Source organism: Mesoplodon densirostris, chromosome 16 (assembly GCF_025265405.1).
Source record: "Mesoplodon densirostris isolate mMesDen1 chromosome 16, mMesDen1 primary haplotype, whole genome shotgun sequence".
Classification (NCBI taxonomy): domain Eukaryota; kingdom Metazoa; phylum Chordata; class Mammalia; order Artiodactyla; family Ziphiidae; genus Mesoplodon; species Mesoplodon densirostris.
In genome coordinates, this window is record NC_082676.1 from 52,347,887 (window position 1) to 52,369,488 (window position 21,602).

Below are 21,602 nucleotides of genomic sequence, written 5' to 3' on the forward strand. Positions count from 1 at the left end.
CCCTTCCACCCTCTCCTGAGCCATTTCAAAAACAAAGCATCAGTGCTAATCTTTGGAACAGTATTTCCTAAAATATGTTTCTTAGAACGTAGCTCCTCAAGATGTGAAAATGGGACTCTACATCAGAAAAATTGGGGAGCATACTAGATCCTCTTTTTGGAGAGTAACAATAAATCATTTTAACGTTTTATAAACCCAATGCTTCTCACTTATTTGACTAGAGAATTCATTCTTCATTGAATATTTATTAGCATCCTACAGAATTACAGAACTAGTGTTCTGTGAAACTCACTTTTGGAGACCCTGACTTGGTATATAATGCCAGTACCTTTTGTTCAGTACCTATTTGGAGAGGGAATGATGGACCTGCTAAAAAGAATCCCAAAAAAGACAGACAACATGTTTTACAACTTCCCCGGTCTTCAGTAGACACATGGGCATTACCCATATACCTGGTGTCAGGCAACAATAGCATGCTAAAGACACACTATTAATAAAATCCACTTATTGGTCTCATTTTTTTGTTATATAGCCTATGATGCAAAGAGAGAAAACTTTAATCATATGCTTCTTTGCTGAATTTACTTTGCCAATCCTATTCACTAAGACTCTATTACACGGTTGACAAATAGGTTTTTTCTCTCATGACAATTTTGATCAATGGGTAGTGGCTGCCTAGAGCTCTGTATTAAAAACAATAATAAGACCTTGAATGGGCTTGGAGGGAAAATATGCTGTGATTGATTCTTTTAGTAATGTGTTTACTTTTGGCTGCATTGGGTTTTCATTGCTGCGCAAGGGCTTTCTCTAGTTGCGGCACATGGGCTTCTCATTGCGGTGGCTTCTCTTGTGGCAGAGCAAGGGCTCTAGGTGCAAGGGCTTCAGTAGTTGCAGCACACAGGCCCTAGAGCATATGAGCTTCAGTAATTGTGGCACGAGGGCTCAGTAGTTGTGGTGCACGGGCTTAGTTGCTCCGCAGCATGTGGAATCTTCCTGGACCAGGGATTGAACCTGTGTCCCCTGCATTGGCTGGTGGATTCTTAACTACTGCACCACCAGGGAAGTCCATGTGATTGATTCTTAATGTCTCTTGTGGGTATAGTGCTGTGATTGATTGTTGATGTCTGTTGTGTGTATAGACTAGTAGAAGGCATAGGATGCTTGTGTGTTTCCTCACCAAAAATCTTACAAACTACCCACATTGGCTTGATAGGGGAGTTAAGACTTAATACACTTAGGTGTCAAAAGGAGTGGTTAAGATAATTCTATAGGGTCAGGTCTTAAGGTAAAGATAAATTGAATGCAAGATCTCATTTGGGCCTTGAAGGTTAAAAAGGTTGGGTCTTGTGAGGAGACCCTGGGAGGTAATTCTCAGCAGAGATTGCAGGTGACCTGCCAAGTCCCCAGGGATAGCTTGTATCTCTAGAGCTGCCCAGATACAGTGTCAGCATCCCTTAGACAGTGCTTAATAAAGGTTCATTCTTATCCTTTATCTAGCACAGCTCTGTCCAATAGAAATATAATTTGAGCCACATATATAATTTGAAACTTTTAAAAAGTAAAGAGAAAATAACCACATTTAAAAAGTAGAGAGAGGGCTTCCCTGGTGGCGCAGTGGTTGGGAGTCCACCTGCCGATGCAGGGGACACAGGTTCGTGCCCCGGTCCGGGAAGATCCCACATGCTGCGGAGCGGCTGGGCCCGTGAGCCATGGCCGCTGAGCCTGCGCTTCCGGAGTCTGTGCTCCTCAACGGGAGGGGCCACGACAGTGAGAGGCCCGTGTACCGAAAAAAAAAAAAAAAAAAAAAGTAGAGAGAATTCCCTGGCAGTCCAGTGGATAGGAATCCATGCTTTCACTGCCCAGGGCCTGGGTTCAGTCTCTGGTCGGGGAACTAAGATCCCACAAGCTACGCAGTGTGGCCAAAAAAACCAAAAAACAACAACAAAGAAAAAGTAAAGAGAAAGAGGTGAAATTAATTTTAACAATATCGTTTATTTAACCCAATATATCCAAAATGTTATCACTTCATACAATCAATGTAAAAATTATTAATGAGATAGTTTACACTCTATTTTTGGTAATAAGTCTTTGAAAGCTGGTGTATATTTTACTTACATCATATCTCAATGGGAACCAGCCACATTTCAAGCGCTCAGTAGCCCCAAGTGGCTAGTGGCTACCATGTTGGACAATGTCAGGATAAACTACCACTCTTATTCATATGTTCTGTCTTCCAGAAAGTTTGAATACAGTTAATTTGGTTCCAGCAGTTTTCCCAAATTCTATTCTGATGCTGGTGTTAGCAATATTTTTTAATCTAAAAAGTATTTCTATAAATAGCACATAAAAATCCATTATTCATTACTTTAAAAATAATTTAAATTATTATTTTTTTAAAGTTAGAGATTGTTATTTTTGCTTCATGTTAACATTAGGAAGGCAGAGTTATTAGGTAGAGAACAGTAATAGTTCCTATGGCTTGTTCTTTCTCTACTTTTTTTTTTTACCATTTTAAAATTGATGTAAAATATACATAACATAAAATTTACCATTTATGTGTATAGTTCAGTGGCATTAAGTACATTCACACTGTTGTTCTACCATCACCACCCTCCGTCTCCAGAAACTCATCATCCTCCCAAACTGAAACTCTACACCTATATTTTTTTTCCTACACTTATTAAACAGTAACTCCCCATTCTCCCCTCCTCCTAGGCCCTGGCAACCACCATTCTACTTTCTGTCCCTATGAATTTGATTACTCTAAGTTCCTCCTATAAGTAGAATCATACAGTATTTGTTTTTTGTGTATAGTTTCTTTCACTTAGTATAACGTCTGCAAAGTTCATCTATATTGTAGCCTACGTCAGAATTTCCTTTCTTTTTAAGGGTGAATAATATGCCATTGTATGGATTTGCCACATTTTATTTATCCATTCATCCATCAATGGACACTTGGATTGCTTCTATCTTTGGCTATGTGAGTAATGCTACTATGAACATGGGTGTGCAAATACCTGTTTGAGTTCCTGCTTTCAATTCTTTTGGGCATATACCCAGAAGTGGAATGGCTGAATCATATGGTAATTCTATTTTTTAATTTTTTGAGGACCCTCCATACTGTTTTTCACAGTGTCTGCACTATTTTACATGCCCACCAGCAACGTACAAGGTTTTCTCCACCTCCTCACCAACACTTGTTAGTTTCTGTTTGTTTGTTTATAACGGCTGTCCTAATTGGTGTAAAGTGGTATCTTATTGTGATTTTGTTTTGAACTTTCTTAATGATTAGTGATGTTGAGCATCTTTTCATGTGCTTATTGGCCATTTGTGTATCTTCTTTGGAGAAGTGTCTCTTCAAGTCCTTTGCCTGTTTTTTCAATTGACTTGTTTGTTTTGCTGTTGCCGGTGTTGAGTTGTAGGAGGTCTTTATGTGTTCTGGATATTAACTCCTTTTCAGGTATATGATTTGCAGATATTCTCTCCCTTTCACTCTGTTGATAGTGTCCTTAGAGGCACATCATTTTGGTACTTTATGGACTGACCAGAAAAAATATTCCTCCATTACATGCCCCTCAAGTGGTTTTCAGGTTTTCTTTGACATCAGATAGCCCAGGGTTCAAAACCAGGCTCTGCTACTTACCAGCTGGGTGGCCTGGGGCAAGTTACTCACTAAACTTTCTGTGTAGTTTCCTCCTATGTAAAAATCAGGATTTGATAATATTTACCTCCCAGAGTTTGAGGAATGGTGGCAGTTAGAAATAAATATAATTAACATTCACAGTAAGTAGTCACTATTATTTTAACAAAATGGTGAAAAAGGTGGTTTCTGAGTTTAAATTGGGGAGCTCAAGGCCAGGCTTTGTCTTTTATTAGCTCTCTTCCATCCCTGGTATTTGCTAGGAATAAACACTTCCCAAACACTAGCCAGTGATTTGGAGATCAGGCTATTATTTTCCTACAATCCTATTATTTTCATATTTCTGTTTCCCTTACCCCAGGTGATGTCATACTCGGCCATCTGCTTCCCCTGCATCCAAAAGCCACCTCAAGTCATGCTTTTACTGAGAAGCTTCTTCCGGGGCCCAGCAGGAGGGTCCCCTGAGAGGTGGTATGCCTGGGGGATGTTCCAAACACCCAGGCCAAAGGGAGTGACCTTCAAATCATTGTAGCACAGAAGACCTTCCAGAATAAGCCTGCGTTTGCCTCCTTGGCATGGGATGAAGGGATCGTTTCAGTTTCAGTAACGCATATAGCAGTGCACTAAAGAGGTCAAAGAGTTCTATTTCAGCAAGAAGCTCTGCAGGGAAATATTTATCCCTCCCTTATTTGGTAGGCTCTTTAACTCTTTAACTACAGTGCATTATATCTGCAACACCTGTTTGCTTTTTAAAAAATGGCTACTCCTACAAATTGATGCATTAAGTTGATTGTTGGGTAAAGTAAATTATCGGGGCAACATGGGGACAGGCATGTGAATTTAAGCTTCAGCTCTACTGTATGCTACCTGTGTCACCTTGGGCAAGTTGTGTCCACTATAAGCCTCTGCATCATCTGTAAAAGGGGAATAAGAAGAGCAATCAATCTTATGTGATCATATTGAGGGTTCCATGAATGGTGAGCTAGTTATTGTAGAGCCTTTGTACCATGACTGGGGAGGAACAAGAGCCCAATAAATGTCAACTATTGTTATTATCAACTGTATCATCATCATCCTATCAGACTTGGGTGACTTCCAGGCAGTGACAACAAATACTAAAGGCACCACTCTTCTTTGCCCTGGGTTAAAGTCCATCTGTACACCTCCTCTTCCTGCCCCCAACACATGAATATCCTTTCTCTTCAACCCAATCCTGGTGGGCCCTGACTTCAGGCAAAATGTTTCAGAAGGCTGAAGGTGGATAAGAGACCAGGAAATGACACTAGAAGTCACAGATTAAAAAATGAGGAAAAACCAAAGTCTACACTGGTAGGAGCTTCTACTAAAGGCCTGCGAGAAAGGAAGATAAATATCTATCTTTGGCCGGACAATACTTAACAATTAGCATTTGAAAAAACAGTTTTGCTCCCCTACAATCCAGTTCTTCAGAAAGACATATACTAGGTACAAGAAGGAGATATACACAGGACATCTTTTTATTTATTTTAAATTTTTATTTATTTTTATTTATTTTTGGCTGCATTGGGTCTCGGTTGCTGCGCACGGCCTTTCTCTAGTTGCGGCGAGCGAGGTCTACTCTTTGTTGCCGTGCACAGGCTTCTCATTGCAGTGGCTTCTCTTGTTGTGGAGCACGGGCCCTAGGCGCGTGGGCTTCAGTAGTTGCGGCTCGCGGGCTCTAGAACACAGGCTTAGTAGTTGTGGTGTGTGGGCTTAGTTGCTCTACGGCATGTGGGATCTTCCCTGACCAGGACTTGAACCCGTGTCCCCTGCATTGGCAGGCTGATTCTTAACCACTGCACTACCAGGGAAGTCCAACACAGGACATCTTTTTAAAATGTTAAAAGACGACTGTACAAACAATAGATGGCAATGACTTGCTGGGGAAGTTTTATTTACATAATCTGCATTTTATTTACATATGTGCCTGATATTGCTTACATCTTGAAAAGCAAAGGAGCTGGCTCCTTTAGAATCATCATATAAATTCCTGGGCACCTCAGAGCCAAACATGGGGGAATCTCACCCTCATGTTTCCTGCACTTTATAAGTCACAAACAGCTCTGGATGGGCATCACTGTCCTCCTATTTTATTGTCTGCAGTGTGCACGAGTCACTGGGCAGCACATCTTGTGCCCTGATTCACGGAAGCTTGGCCTTGCCTCAAGCTGAGGCAGCCTGAGTGGAGATTTCAAATGTGTCAAGAGGTTTCCCAGCCAAATTCCTTCGGCACCAACTTGAAAACTGGCTATAAAAATAGCCCTTACTGAGGGAGCCTGACCTGTGACAAAGCTTTCCTAGCTGGGAGCAGGAATATGAGGGCTGCTGTTTTTCTTTCAAAAAGTCTGCTTTAATGTCTCTATGATGTGGATTTACTTTTTAAAAATCGCTCTTGTACTCCAGTCTCCTGTTTGAGAATGACGTCCCTTGATTTTTGGAGACGAATTGGGGTTAATCTTGCACCAGATCTGGGGATTATAGATCCCCAGATTTGTTTACTCAGGTTATACATTTGAGTGTCTGTCTAGGAAATTTGGAAGGTCTATCTAGGAAAATCCTGGTGCCTGTGTTCAAATCCTGATGCCAGGGTCTTTCAGAAGTTAAAGGCTCAGGTCGACTTATAGTTTTGGAGTTTCTGAGTGTATTAAAAAATTAAGAAATAGCGAACAGGGCACAACATTTATGGTATATTTTAAGAGTTTTCTTTTTACAACTGACCACTTTTAACACAAGAGGGAAGAAACTACAATGCAAAAGGATTACCTATTCAACAGGTGAATAATATAATACAATTATGAAGGGTAAATGCACAGCCCCTCCAGGTGTGTGGGCTGGTAAGGGGACACAACTTTTAAAATCCAGGCTACTTCCTTGTCAGTGTGTTTTTGGGACTTTGTGTATAACCTCATTAGGCAATAACGTCAAAGGTCTAAATCTGAAACCTTGACGAATGTGAAGTCAGGCGCGGGACCAAATGTCCCTTCTGTTCCTGCCTATGACAGTCCCCTGCCTGCTACCAGCTGGGTGATTTTGGACAGGCTGCTCAGTTACTCTTGGCATCCGAGATACCTACCGCATAGCGTGGTTTTGGAGAATTCCATGAAGTAAATTAGTAAAATAGGCATTAGTAAATGCTCAATAAATATTAGCTAGAGTTGGTCACCATTATTAGAGCTAAGACTCTATGCCTTGGCCAAAGTTTATTTAATTGTTCTATGTCGGTCACTGCCACATAAGAGTATTGTTTCTCTGTTCGTTCATTCAACACACATTTATCAAATGCTTTAGCTTTTTTAAAATTGTGTTTTTCTTTTTAATTAATTAATTTATTTTTGTCTGCATTGGGTCTTCGTTGCTGCGCGAGGGCTTTCTCTAGTTGCGGCGAGTGGGGGCTCCTCTTCCTTGCAGTGCGCAAGCTTCTCATTGCGGTGGCTTTTCTTGTTGCAGAGCACGGGCTCTAGGTGCACAGGCTTCAGTAGTTGCAGCTCGCAGGCTCAGGAGTTGTGGCACGCAGGCTCAGTAGTTGTGGCTCTGGAGCGCAGGCTCGGAAGTTGTGGTGCAAGGGCTTAGTTGCTCCGTGGCATGTGGGATCTTCCTGGACCAGGGCTCGAACCTGTGTCCCCTGCATTGGCAGGCGGATTCTTAACCACTGTGCCACCAGGAAAGTCCCTTAAAATTGTGTTTTCAAATACTACTTCTATATTTTAATTAGAAAACGAGCAATAAGCAGGGGGAAAATATCACCTGTGATCCCACTTATCACAGGATATCAATATTAGGTAATTTAATACTTTTTTTTCTAATCTTTTTTCTATAAAACCTTCCCCTCCCTTTATTAACTGAGATGAGGTCATAGCACATGTTCACATTTGGATCTCATGCTCTTTTCAATTTATTTTTTACTTTTTAATTTAATTTTTATTTTACATTAGAGTATAGTTGATTTACAATATTGTGGTAGTTTCAGGTGTACAGCAAAGTGGTTCAGTAACACATATATATGTATCCATTATTTTTCAGATTCTTTTCCTATATAGGTTATTACAGAATATTGAATAGAGTTCTCTGTGCTATACAGTAGGCCCTTGTTGATTATCTATTTTATATATAATACTGTGTATCTGTTAATCCCAAACTCCTAACTTATCCCTCCCCCCACCTTTCCCCTTTGGTAACCATAAGTCTGTTTTCGAAACTGTGAGTCTGTTTCTGTTTTCTAAATAAGTTCATTAGTATCATTGTTTTTAGATTCCACATATAAATGATATCATATGATATTTGTCTTTCTCTGTCTGACTTACTTCACTTTGTATGATAATCTTTAGGTCCATCCATGTTGCTGCAAATGGCATTATTTCATTCTTTTTTATGGCTGAGTAGTATTCCATTGTATATATGTACCACATTTTTTTTTGGTTCTGCCACTATTTTATTTTATTTTACTTTACTTTATTTTACATATAAATGTATCTATTCTTTTTCAAATTGTTTTCCTATTTAGGTTTTACATAATATTGAGTAGAGTTCCCTGTGCTATACAGTAGGTCCTTGTTGGTTATCCATTTTAAATATAGTAGTGTGTACATGTCAATCCCAAACTTCCTAACTATTCCTTCCCCCTACCCTTCCCCCCAGTAACCAGAAGTTCCTTCTCTAAGTCTGTGAGTCTGTCTCTGTTTTGTAAATAACTTCACTTGTATCATTTCTTTTTAGATTCTGCATATAAGTGATATCATACAATATTTCTCTTTCTCTGTCTGACTTACCTCACTTAGTATGACAATCTCTAAGTCCATCCATGTTGCTGCAATCGGCATTATTTTATTCTTTTTAATGGCTTAGTAACATTCCATTGTATATATATACCACATCTTCTTTATCCATTCCTCTGTTTTTAAATTTTTCTTTTTAAAATTTATTAATTTATTTATATTTTATTTTTGGCTGCACTGGGTCTTTGTTGCTGTGCGTGAGCTTTCTCTAGTTGCGGTGAGTGGGGGGGCTACTCTTCGTTGTGGTGTGCAGGCTTCTCAATGAGGTGGCTTCTCTTGTTGTGCAGCACAGGCTCTAGGCACGTGGGCCCAGTAGTTGTGGTGCACAGGCTTAGTTGCTCCACAGCATGTGGGATCTTCCCAGGCCAGGGCTTGGACCCGTGTCCCCTGCATTGGCAGGTGGATTCTTAACCACTGCGCTACCAGGGAAGTCCCTTCCATTCCTCTGTTGATGGACATTTAGGTTGGTTCCATGTCTTGGCTATTATAAATAGTGCTGCTATGAACATTGGGGTGCATGTATATTTTTGAATTATGGTTTTCTTCAGATATATGCCCAGGAATGGGACATGGGACAGCTGGATCATATGGTAGTTCTATTTTTAGTTTTTTAAGGAAACTCCAAACTGTACTCCATAATGGTTGTACCAATTTACATTCCCACCAACAGTGTAGGAAGATTCCCTTTTCTCCACACCCTCTCCAGCATTTATTGTTTGTAGACTTTTTTTTGGCCATGCTGCGTGGCGTGCGGGACCCCAGTTCCCTGACCAGGGATTGAACCCATGCCCATGCCCTTTGCAGTGGAAGCACAGATTCTTAACCAGTGAACTGCCAGGGAAGTCCCTGTTTATAGACTTAAAATATATATATATATTTATTTAATTTATTTGGTTGCACCAGGTCTTAGTTGCAGCAGGCAGGCTCGTTAGTTGCAGCTTGCTGGCTCCTTGGTTGCGGCATGTGAACTCTTGGTTGCGGCATGCATGTGGCATCTAGTTTCCTGACCAGGTATCAAACCTGGGCCCCCTGCACTGGGATCACGGAGTCTTAACCACTGAGCCACCAGGGAAGTCCCCCTGTTTGTAGACTTTTTGATGATGGCCATTCTGACTGGTGTGAGGTGATACCTCATTGCAGTTTTGATTTGCATTTCTCTATTTCATGCTCTTTTTTAAACATGTAAGCATAATATCTTCCCGATTCCATTAAAATCTTCACAATTATAATTTTTAATAACCTGAAGAAAATTACTAGTATGAATGGACTGTCTCCTAATGTTTCCTACTGTTGGACACTGAAATAATGCCTCCTCTTTTTTTGTGTGTGCTATTTATAAGTAAAACTGAGACCAATACTTCTGTATCAATCTTGGTCCATATCTTAGTTAATTTCCATTTCATTCCTTCCACTAACAACTATTTTTTGAGTGTTTACTCTGAGTCAGGTGCTGTGCTGTGTGCTGGGGATGGAGGCGGTAAAGGTGAGAGAGGTATGGACTTGAATCTAACAGAACTCATACCCTAAGGGTGAGACAGATAATAAATATGCAAAGAGACCCAATACTTGCAGATGGTGATGGGTGTTACCAAGGAAAGAAATAAAGTGTGTGATAGAACACACCTGGAAAGGGCCAGCATTTTTGAGCAGGGAGGTCAGGGAAAACCTCTCAGAAGACTTGAGATGGTATACCCTGAGAAAACCATCATTCAAAAAGAGTCACGTACTACAATGTTCATTGAAGCTCTATTTACAATAGACAGGACATGGAAGCAACCTAATCGTCCATAGACAGATGAATGGATAATGAAGATGTGGCACATATATACAATGGAATATTACTCAGTCATAAAAAGAAACAAAATTGAGTTATTTGTAGTCAGGTGGATGGACCTAGAGACTGTCATACAGAGTGAAGTAAGTCAGAAAGAGAAAAACAAATATCGTGTGCTAACACATACATATATATGAAATCTGAAAAAAAAACAAGTTTCTGAAGAACCTAGAGGCAGGGCAGGAATAAAGATGCAGATGTAGAGAATGGACTTAAGGACACAGGGAGGGGAAGGGTAAGCTGGGACGAAGTGAGAGAGTGGCATGGACATATATACACTACCAAATGTAAAATAGATAGCTAGTGGGAAGCAGCTGCATAGCACAGGGAGATCAGCTTGGTGCTCTGTGACCACCTAGAGGGGTGGGATAGGGAGGGTGGGAGGGAGACGCAAGAGGGAGGGGATATATGTATACATATAGCTGATTCACTTTGTTATACAGCAGAAACTAACACACCATTGTAAAGTAATTATACTCCAGTAAAGATGTTAAAAAAAAAAAAAAAAGACTTGAGATGGGCCAGGAAAAGAGGACCAGGACTAGGATGAGACAAAAGAGGTGACTAGAGGCCCTAATTTAAGGAGACACTCACTCGCAGGCTGGTGCAAGTGCGGGGTTGGCATTTGGACAACCTCAAGAGTGAGTGCCTCCTTAAATTTGGCCCCGGAGGCACTCCACTCTTTACCCCAGTACCAACCTTGATGGGAGTAAAGGTAGGAAAGGCATTCCAGGGAGAGGGAACAGCAAGTACAAAAAAGTGCAGGGGCTGGAGAGGCTAAGTGTGTATCAGGAACTGAAATTCTGTCTCTATTATTGGAGTGGAATGAAAAAGTGCTAATGGAACCAGTGAAGCAAAACTACTAAAAGAAGTGAGAAAAAAATTTGGAAAGTTTTCAGAGTTGATCATGTTTGATGTGTATATATTTTTAAGTATCCAAGTTAGTCATCATGGGAAAAACCGGGCTTTTAATTCTTTCTTCTCAGTGGTTTAGAATTGTCTTTATAATCCACATGTATTGGGAGGTGAGGATGTGGTGGGGTCCCCAATAATTTTTCAGTGCTTAGGTGCTCAAAAGTGGTGCTACTCAATCTTGGCTGCATATTACAATCCCCTGGGGAAGTCAAAAGTATTGATGCCTGAGTCTACACTGAGAGATCCTGATCTAATTGGGGTACAGCCTACATGAGGGCATTTTACTATGAGGACAAACTTTAGAACCATTGTTAGGATTCTGTTTTGGGTATGAGCAGCCCTGGGATGTTTGCAATGCAGGAGAACCCAGCTTTTACAGGCTCTTAGTAATGATGAGTCTGGATTTATCCTAAGAATGGGAAGCCATTGATGCATTTTAAGTAGGATGTTTGCGTGATCTGATTTTTATTTTAAGAAAATCACTTTGTCTGTAATGTGGCACATTTCCTTAGGATAGTTTCCCAGGAGAAGAATTAGTGGGGGAAAGGGCGTTAATTTTAAGTCTTTGGATACACACTCTTAAATTGCTTTCCAGGAAGTTGCTGCCAAATGACACTCACCCACCTCCTATGTCCTCACACCTCCCCTGTGTCAACACTGTTTTTGAGGGTTAATCATTTCCATGAAAGAAGTAGAAAAAATAATGATAAATAAGAAGGAATTGTTTGAGCAACTGGGCACAACCCCTGCCAGCTACTTTTCTTTTTTTATTCTTGTTCTTCATTGGTCAAATATTATCCAAATAGCCACGTGCTTCAGAGAAGTGGTGAATCTGATTTTTAGGTAATTTTTTTTGATTGCTTACCATGTGGAAGGCACTGTGAAAAACACTTTACATGCAAGATCGCTATTAATCCTCTCAACATCCTCAAGAGGTCAGTGCTAATATTATCATCTTCATTTTACAGATGAGAACCTGGGGCACTGCGAGAGTCAGGAGCTTTGCTGATGCTCCCTCAGCTCTTAAGTGGAGTTGGAATTTGAACCCAGAGCCCTTCCTTGAAGTACTCTGCTGTTGTTCTGTAATTTGAAAAGGTTAAAGGACTCCTGACATTTTTCTCAGGGGTCTAAGGTTCTGATTATTCTGTTGGGAATCATTTTGGAATCTGAACAATTGACATAATTTGGTCACTGCACCTTTGTGGCAATCAACTGTTGAAGCAAGTCAAAATGATTAATTGGCTACATCAGCCATTTGCTCATGGGTCTGAGGGTCCCAAAGAGGAAGAGAGCATCAACTTACCTGGAGCACAAAAAGAAAAGGATCTGAGGAAGACAAGTCCAAGAATTGTCAAAACTTAGAATTAAGAAAAGGCTTTGGGGGAAGGGGCCTTTTTAGTCAGATTGCAAGACAGGCTTGCAGGATGGTGGAGAGAGGGGAGATTGAGCAAACATAACAGTTCCAGACATTTCTAATAATAGATCTATCTCTCTGACCCCTACTCCCAGAGTTGCTTGAGGACAGGGATTGAGTCTGGATCTCTGTCCCTGTCTCCAACTGCTTGGTTAGTAGATGCTCAATAAATTTTGCTGAATGTTGAATGAAAGAATAAATCATGATTAGGCTGCACATTAAAAACATACGTGAGGACAATATGTTCACTGTTGCTTATGTAATTAGACATTAACTACAAACAAACCATAATACCTTGTGGCAGGATTAACAACTTTCCAGAGAGAACCATACTGAGTGAGGGGACCCTAATCTTGGGACTCGATTCAAGAGGGACTTTTTCTCTTCATCAGAGAGTAGGGAAGAAAGGATACCTCTTGTAGGGCCCCGTTTACAACTGGTGGGAACCTTCCTCACAGCAAGTGCAGGGGAACCCAGGGCAAATTTCAGGGTAGAGTGTGTACCTTCCAGATGTATCTCTCTTCACGCAGGTATTTTATTAAAAAAAATTTTTTTTTTACACAAGTGGGTGACCATGCTTGGGTCTGACCTAGTGGGAATTTCTGTGTTGAGTCAAATAGCCCCAGTTCAGAAGAGTTTCTTTTTTCCTGAATGGGTGGAGGGGAGAGGGGAGAAAAGTGCTTTTGAAAATCTAACTTTCCATCCTCTAAAGCTGGCAGGATCATACCTTTATGAGGGGTTGGTGGGCACAAGTAAGGAGCCCAGGGTTGAAGCGGGATGAGTGTGTAACACCTCATAATCTCAAGTACTTTTGGTAACCATTTTTAATCACACAAGGAACATATAAAGACTTTCTTCTTGCAACATAAAATAGGTTAAGACCCTCTGTGCAGACAAGGGTAAGATCCTTTTGACTATCCTTCCCAAAGGTAACTCCTGTTACCTGTTCGATGTGCATCTTGCTGACCTTTTCTCAATGTATATGGATAGCATTCACATCATATATCAGATGCTTTAGTGAAGTCTTTCTGGGGGACTGTCGCTGTGGGGGAGAAAGTGCTCAGGTTTGCCCCCCAGCCCCCCGACTCTTTTTGGAGGGGAAGGTGGGCAAGTGTAATGGTGAGAGGATTTCAGAGCATATTTCACATTGCAGGGAATCGGGTCTGGTGCTCGAGAGTACTCCGCTTTCTCTATTTAATTTAGTTTTTTGCAACGTGAAGAAATGGTCAAGGTGTCAGGACTCCATGGGCATTTCAGGTGGAGGCTGGGTAAATAGATATCCACCCTCTCTCTTTTTTTTTTTTAAATTTCCACTTTTTACCCTAGAAGGTGAGGAACGTGGAAGCACGTGAACCCTAAAAGCACGCCTCCGTGTGTGTGTGTGTGTGTCTGTGTGTGTGTATATATACGCGCGCGCGCGCACCCCCCCACCCCCCGCAAGGGCACCTCAGGTTCTTAATTGGATGCTTGTTTACACCTTACTGCCCGGCCCTCAGGGGGTCAGGTGCTTTCCCGGGCTTATGTGGGAGGGTGTGCGTGTGGGAGTGGTGGCGGAGATTCCCCTCTCCCGTGATCCCCTGCGGCGGGACCGGACCTCGGCGTGGTCCGCTTTGAGTGCAGACTGCCGCAGGGCGCGGGAGGATCTTCCGCTCGCTGAGCCCGGCCCCGCCCCCGGGCCCCGCCCTTCTGATTCGGCCCCGCCCTCTCCCCTGGTCCGGCGAGCGCCGGCCCCGCCCCTCACTCCCAGCATGCCGTGCGGCAGCGGCGGCGCGGCGGGCGGAGCCGAGAGGTGGGGTAACCGTGGCTGTGTGAGCTTGAGGATCCGTCGCCACCGCCTCCTCCTCGCTGTTCTCCTCCTTCTGCGCCCCGGCGTCGCGGGCCGCGTACGGCCCTGTAAGAGACGTCGCCTCCCCTTCCTCCGCCTCCCTCTCACCGCGCCGCTCCCGCCTCCCAGTCCTGCGCTGCGGGCTCAGGCGGAACCCGGAACGGCCGTCCGCCTCCCCCGCCCTCCGCCGCCTCCTTCTCCTGCTCGGCTTCCTCCTCAACCCCGGGCCGGAGCGGAGTGTCGGCGGCGGCCGGTTTGGGCGGCGACTCGCGCTTCTTCGGGCGGCGGCGCTTGGCCATGTCGTGTCGGGGAAGGTAATGAGCCGCAGAGCCCCGGGGTCTCGGCTGAGCAGCGGCGGCGGCGGCACCAAGTACCCGCGGAGCTGGAATGACTGGCAACCCAGGTGGGTGAGCCGGCGCCCAGCCCGCCGACCCGACCCCGGGCCCCGCCTCGGGCGGGCCGAGGCCTAGGACCGCCGGGGTGGGAGGCGCGGCCTAGGCTCTCCACCCTCCTCCCCCCACCCCACCCCCCGCCCCGGGGAACCAGGCGCGGCTTCCTGGGTCCCCTCCCGCCCCGGCCGGGGGAGGAAGGCCGCTGGGAGGCGAGGCCTAAATGCCTCCCCTCTCCCTGCATTTCAGCTCGGGGGCTGGAGCCGAGAGCCAGGGCGCCGGGAGAAGGCACTGGCCTAGGAGTTGGGTGAAGGAAGGGGGACCTGGCGGTGGGGGCACTTTTTACTTGCCACCTTGCCCTCAAGTTGGGATATGAGTTGGGGGATCCTGAGAGTACGGGACCCTCTCTGTTACCCATTAACTTCCCTGATCTTTAACCCTTTGAGTCCCCACGTGAAAGATTTCCTTAACTGGGATCCCTTCTGTGATCCCCCACGTGTTAATATTAAAAAAACAAAACAAAACCCAGCACTCTAAGGCCTTACTCTGACAACAGCGTAGTTGTGGAGCATGAGACTATATTGTGACTGTGTTAATGGGGCCGACCGACCCTGGTACTAGGAAATGAAGTTTTCCCCAAGTGCAGGGGCAGTTACTCTGGCGGGGAGCAATTCATACCCGGACACTTGTACGGACAGTTGCTTAGAGGAGTAGAGAATTTGATTTGATTTCAGACAGGTTTGGGGCCTAGTTGGAAATGAGTATATGAGGAGGATCGAGTTTTTTGTCCCCCCCCCCCCCCTTTTTGGCCACCCCGGGCCGATTGCAGGATCTCAGTTGCCCAACCAGGGATGGAACCTGGGCCTTGGTAGTGGAAGCACGGAATCCTAACCACTAGGCCACCAGGAAACTCCCTGCGGAGCATGGACTTTTTAAAAAAAAATAATTTTTGTGTCGTTCTGATTAATCATGGGGCAGTTGTACCTAATTTAGGATTAATTCATTCTTATCTCTCTTACTGAATAAGTGCTTGTAATACTCAGACTATCTTGGAACTTAGCCCAGTGCCTAGAAGAACTTCCTAAACGTATATAATATTTTAGGGTTAGTTGATTCATGGAGCTCTCATACTTTGAAGCACATTTGCCTTATGATTGTCCAGGAACTGGCCAAATAAATGTTAGACAAACACACGTTGTTGGGATGACTTTTCCTTCTTGATGGTTTCATGTAATTCCAGCAGTGTTTGGAAATAATTTGGTAAGATGTTCGAAGGTAACACTTTAATACTTGATAGAAAAATCAAAATACTCTTTTGGCTAATGAGTGGTACACATCTCATTCTGTTTAATATGCCTTCCCAAATCCTGTGTCTGTTGAGATCGGGTGTATGTAACTAGGTGATTTTAAAAGTTAATGCCTGAGCCTAGGATTGAGATAAGTAGTTAAGAAAAATGTTTTGGAAGCATAGTTTTACTTGTCCTTTACCACTTAGGGTTTATGCCTGCTTTACTTAAAATCAGTTAACTAGTTTTGGTATTTTTATCTGTAATTGACATTCTTTTGTATGTTCATTGAAATGTGTGAAATTTGATTTTTTTTGCATCTAATGAATTAAATGATAAATGAACTTGAATTTGAGCTCTTTGACAGTAGATTTTCCATTATTTTTCAGTACTGTGGTCAGCATATGTAAAAGAATGTACACAGTATCCCTTTAGAGGACTAAATAAAGTGCCCTTCACAAATAGTCCTGGAGCTTCTGGAAAAGAATAAGTTGTAGCTTGTGTTTCTAAATAAATGGAGTAGCACAGTTGCAGCTATGGGTTGAGATCACCTGGCTTAATTTGACAGGTATGAAGCAAAATGGCTTATATAGTTGTGGAATATGTACGTGGGTTATTAGTATTGTTTATTTTTCTTCAAGTACTTTATTTCTTGTCTGTGTTGGGGGGAGGATGTATGCATTCTTGGAAGCGGTGCTGTTTAACAAAGTCTCAGAACTTATTGCCTAGGTAGACAGATACTGTGAGATGTGCTTGGTTACACGGAGTAACAGTTGATTAGGATGTTGGAAATACTTGACTTTTTTGTAGAGGAGGGAATAGAAAAGTATGGACAATATGCCATAGCAAAACTTGATTTCTTTGCACGGTTGCCTAGTTGTTTTGTTAAATAGCCAATAAAAAACTTCAGGTGTTTGCCAAGTCATAAATTTTCATGAGTTAAATTTGAGGTTGTTATTCTGTACCCTCTTCACTTTAGAAAGGTGACAGACTCCAGTTAGCTGACAGAATGGAGCTCGATTTTTCCCCTTGCTTAAATGGGGGTTTATTTTTCTAAACATCTTCAAATGCAGGCAGATTCCGTATGGTTCATCAGAGTCATTTTGGTTTAAAACAAAAATTATTTGCTTTTCTGTACCAGTCCTTGTCTGATTTTTTTTGGTTCTATTTTACTAGATTTAGGCTTTTTGAAAAGTAGGATTTAGAAAAGCAATTTTTGGTTGGTTTCTTTTAGTGTTAGTTTGTCAGTTAGTCTGGAAACCGACTGTTGAGTCAATGATGGCCACACCTGATACTTCACACATATTGACAGGAAGTGTTCCAGGTGGCTGAATAGACTAGTGTCATGTGGCAACAGAGCAAGCCCACCTTTGCTAAAAGCATACCTCTAGCAGAAAGCATTTTTATAGCACTGGATTATAGTCTTCGTTTTCATTCACTGTACTCTCCATTAACTTTTTTAAAAATTATTTTATTTATGTATTTTTGACTGCGTTGGGTCTTTGTTGCTGTGCGCGGGCTTTCTCTAGTTGCGGCGAGCGGGGGCTACTCTTCGTTGCGGCGAGCGGGGGGCTACTCTTCGTTGCGGTGCGCGGCTTCTCATTGCAGTGGCTTCTCTTGTTGCACAGCACAGGCTCTAGGCGCGCGGGCTCAGTAGTTGTGGCTCGCGGGCTCCAGAGTGCAGGCTCAGTAGTTGTGGCGCACGGGCTTAGTTGCTCTGCGGTATGTGGGATCTTCCCAGACTAGGGCTCAAACCCATGTCCCCTGCATTGGCAGGCGGATTCTTAACCACTGCGCCACCAGCGCAGTCCCTCCATTAACATTTAAGAATGATTAGACAAATGAGTGGTTTTATTATTGGCAGTAACCAGTCTCTCCTTTTCTTGACTTTATTTTGGGGGGTAATCTTCTGGGTGCACCAATCAAGATAGAGATCAGAATGATTTGTTTTAAAATTAAGTGTATATGGGACTTCCCTGGTGGTCTAGTGGTTAAGACTCCTGGGCTTCCACTGCAGGGAGCGTGGGTTTGATCCCTGTTTGGTGAACTAAGATCCTGCATGCCAGGCGGTGAAGCAAAAAAAAAAAAAAAAAAAAAAAGTGTGTAATTTGTTATATTGTTCATTTTAATTCTCCAAAATGACAAGACTGATTTGACATTGGAGTCAAATACAGATTAGTTCAACAAGCAAGAGGGAGCGTTGTCAAATGAAAACACATAATTTTATTTCCACACTTGGGCATCTTAAGACTTTATTCGTTTAACAGATATATCTTGGGTATCTTACTGTGCCCAATGTTAAGATCTTTCTACAGTTCTAAAAGGATGAAACTGTATATTAAAGACAGCTTCTATTTTTGGTAAAACGTAGACAGATTGAAGTTCTCACAAGTACAAATACCTTCATTCTCCATTGTCACAGACCAAAAGATGGGGAAGAGGGCTGTGAAGATAGAAAAGCCAAAAACTAGTATGTCTGACATTGTGAGAAGCTGGATGTTTGAAACTAGAGTTGTCTCTTCAGCCTTTTATGAGTCTGTACTGTCTGATGTCCATGGGTGCATAATATAGTGAAATACATAAAGGGTGAAATTAAGTGGAGTTACATATTTTATAACTATAAATAGAGCTTTAGTTAAACAGAATTTAATCGTTGCCAGTTCTGTACCACAGATTTTCATGTACATTAAGGAGTTCCAGATAATTGTGTATGGGTGTTTAATTTGGGGGGAAAGTTTATTTTTTCCATTATAGCATAAAATATATTCTTTGTGAAACATTTGGCAATTTTATCTTTAAATTGAACCCTTTTCCCCCTTCTGTTGTGGTTCCTTTTTAAATTGGGAGTATAACTGAAGGGTTTTTTAAATAATAGGAGATTGTGAAATATTCTAATTCAATGAAAATATTCTAATTCAGGAAATAGTGATGCTGTAGGGATTTTTATGACTAATAGAGCTACTGTCTTTAAGGAGATTATCGGGTAGTATGGGGGATAAGAAAGGGCTTTGTAAAAGGTAAAGCAGTATATGGATATTAATTGTGATATAATTCTTGGTAAAACTCTTTTTATATGTGATTTACAGTTTAAAACTTGGAGAGTCAGAGGAGGGAAAGCTGTACAGTTGAGTAGGGGGCAGTGGGACCATTAAATTGATCTGTTCTATTTTGACACTAAATTTGGGGAGGATCAAAAAATAGAAGAAAGCAGGGAAATGGCAAAATGCAAGTTGTCCTTGGTAAAATGTTACCAGTTTGGTTAGAAGGATGGGGTATTTGTGAGGTGTGATACAAATAAGAGATGAAGCTTAAGAGCTGGAGTGGGGCTGTATTGTAGGTCTTGAATCATACTGGACGTGTGTTTGGTATGACTTTAGGGAACTACTGAAGTTTTACCAGCATGGAAGTGGCATAATTGAGGAAGATTAAAATTAGTTGTGTGTGTGTGTAACCACAGTAGGAGGCAGTTGAAACAGTCTAGACAAGAGACTGTTGAGGACCTGAATATTCTGTTTATAATTCATGGTTTAAATTCAGACAAAAGTATTCAGCTCAATATATGGAATTTCCATAAGCAAGAGCCCCTTATTTGTTATCTGGTGTTGATTGAGGGTGATCACTAAAGTGATACTTTTTATCTGCTCACACTTCAATTCAGGTTAGGACCCTTACATTATATAGGATGATCATATACACAAAATGGAGTGTGGTTGATGGTTTTTTTTTGTGTGTGTGTGAACACTGAGTTCTCACAACTTTTAAATTTAGGCTTTCCTGCTTTGACTGCTTGGCACTTGCTTACTTGCTTTTCTTTCCCAATCCTAATCACCTAAAATAAATCCCTGAGGCAGCTTTCAGTGGACCTCGCTTTATAGATTCACACAAGCTGTCATTTGTTTGGTGTCTCTTCATATTGTTTTTTGGTTACCTGTCTTTGGCTATCTTAAAGTTTTCTCAGAATCCATTTTATTTTGGGGAGTAGAAAATAAAACACATCCCCTCTTGTTTAGAGGTCTAACAGTGAAGATTGCAGACATTTTGTGGTTTAATTCCTGTATGAAATATTCCAGCTTATTACTTTTTTTTTAACGTAGAATGTAACCTATTAAATTTTTAGGGAGACATTTGTGTTCTTTTTCTTTTTTTTAAATTGAGGTATAATTGACGTACAACATACTAGTTTCAGGTGTATGTATATGTTTTTATTATGTTCTGCTCCATCTTGTATTAGTTGACTGTACTTTTTCTTAGTTGAATTCTTTTTTGAACTTGTTACTTTTTTGAGATAAAATTTATTCATGTATAGGTCTTAAGTTGAGTGATTTTTGACAAATGTATACACCTGTGTAACCATGACCCTGATCAAGGTACAGATACACAATGACTTTGCAGTTGGATAATTTCCCTTCCCACTGCACCCCCCCAAAAAAACCCCCAAAACCCTGGCAGAGTGTACATGTGGATCTTACCTTAAAAGTCATTATAGACAGGAAATTTTTGAATATTATCTTATGATTTATTACCAACTTATGGTTTCTGAAGATTGATAACCTCGTCATCTTCAACATAGTTCTGTTATTCCTCTTTTGCTATAAAAACAGACTTGGGATATCTGAAGATCCTTGTGAAAACAGTTTCAGATGGTGGATCCACTGTTAACCTTTTCAGGCATTTGAGTCCTGGAACACAGAGGAGCTCTTCTAAGTTTGTTGGCTAAATTTATTCCTGTGAGCTACAGGTTCACGGACTTTTCTCTTCCCTCTTGAACCTACCATTGGTAGCTCTGTTTTTCGTCCTCTCCCCAACCTATTGCGCTTCCCTTAAGATCCTTACCCTACCTCTGCCCTCTGTGATCCTTTCCAAATCTTGGTACAGGTCTACAATGAAAGGTAACTGTGCTTATCACTTCAACCTTTTTTTGTTCTCCCAGCTAGTTTGTCCCTGAAGGCTGAGCCTGTCATTTTCTCCACTGTTCTGTGTACTTGCCCTAAAGCACTCCCCAAACTCATTTCTGTCTTAAGGGCCTTTGCAAGTCCTGTTCTTGCTGTGTAGCTACTGCATAGCTTGTTCTTCTCAGAGTGCTTGACCTGGGTGTTTTCATGCTATCTCAGCCTAAATGCACCCCCTCAGTGGGAAGCACCAGCCTTCTGTTATAACACTCACTATCTGAGGTTTTTTTTGTGTGTCTTCCCCGGTAAGACATAACCTTTATGTGTGCATGCATCTTGTATAATGGTTTTACTTCTGTATCCCTTCTTCCCTACCAGTGCATCAATAAATAGTAAACACTCTAAATTTGAGTGTCCTTTCTCAAGTAAATACATGAAAATGGAATTCTGCAAGTTTGTTTTTGTGTTTAGAGTTAACTGCAGAGCTTAGAACACTGTAACTGTAGGAGGCATTTTGAGAGGAACTGTTCCTTGTACAGCAGCTCGGTTAGCCGGAGGCAGCAGCTTAAGTAAGGTGATTGTACAGGTTCAAAGGGACCATGTTCTAGTGGACTGAGGTG

General features: G+C 42.0%; 1 protein-coding gene across 2 annotated transcripts in view; it reads left to right on the plus strand.

Annotated features, from left to right (window-relative positions):
* The first annotated feature begins 14,378 nt into the window (after window positions 1–14,378).
* SMG1 (SMG1 nonsense mediated mRNA decay associated PI3K related kinase) overlaps window positions 14,379–21,602 on the plus strand; it is a 96,287-nt gene continuing 89,063 nt past the window's right edge. Inside the window, exon 1 of one of the 2 annotated variants that reach the window (XM_060079091.1) lies at window positions 14,379–14,821. In XM_060079091.1, coding sequence (XP_059935074.1) covers window positions 14,736–14,821 — 86 coding nt within the window. In that variant the 5' untranslated portion in view covers window positions 14,379–14,735. The remainder of the gene's footprint in view (window positions 14,822–21,602) is intronic. The other variant, XM_060079092.1, reaches the window with a different exon arrangement.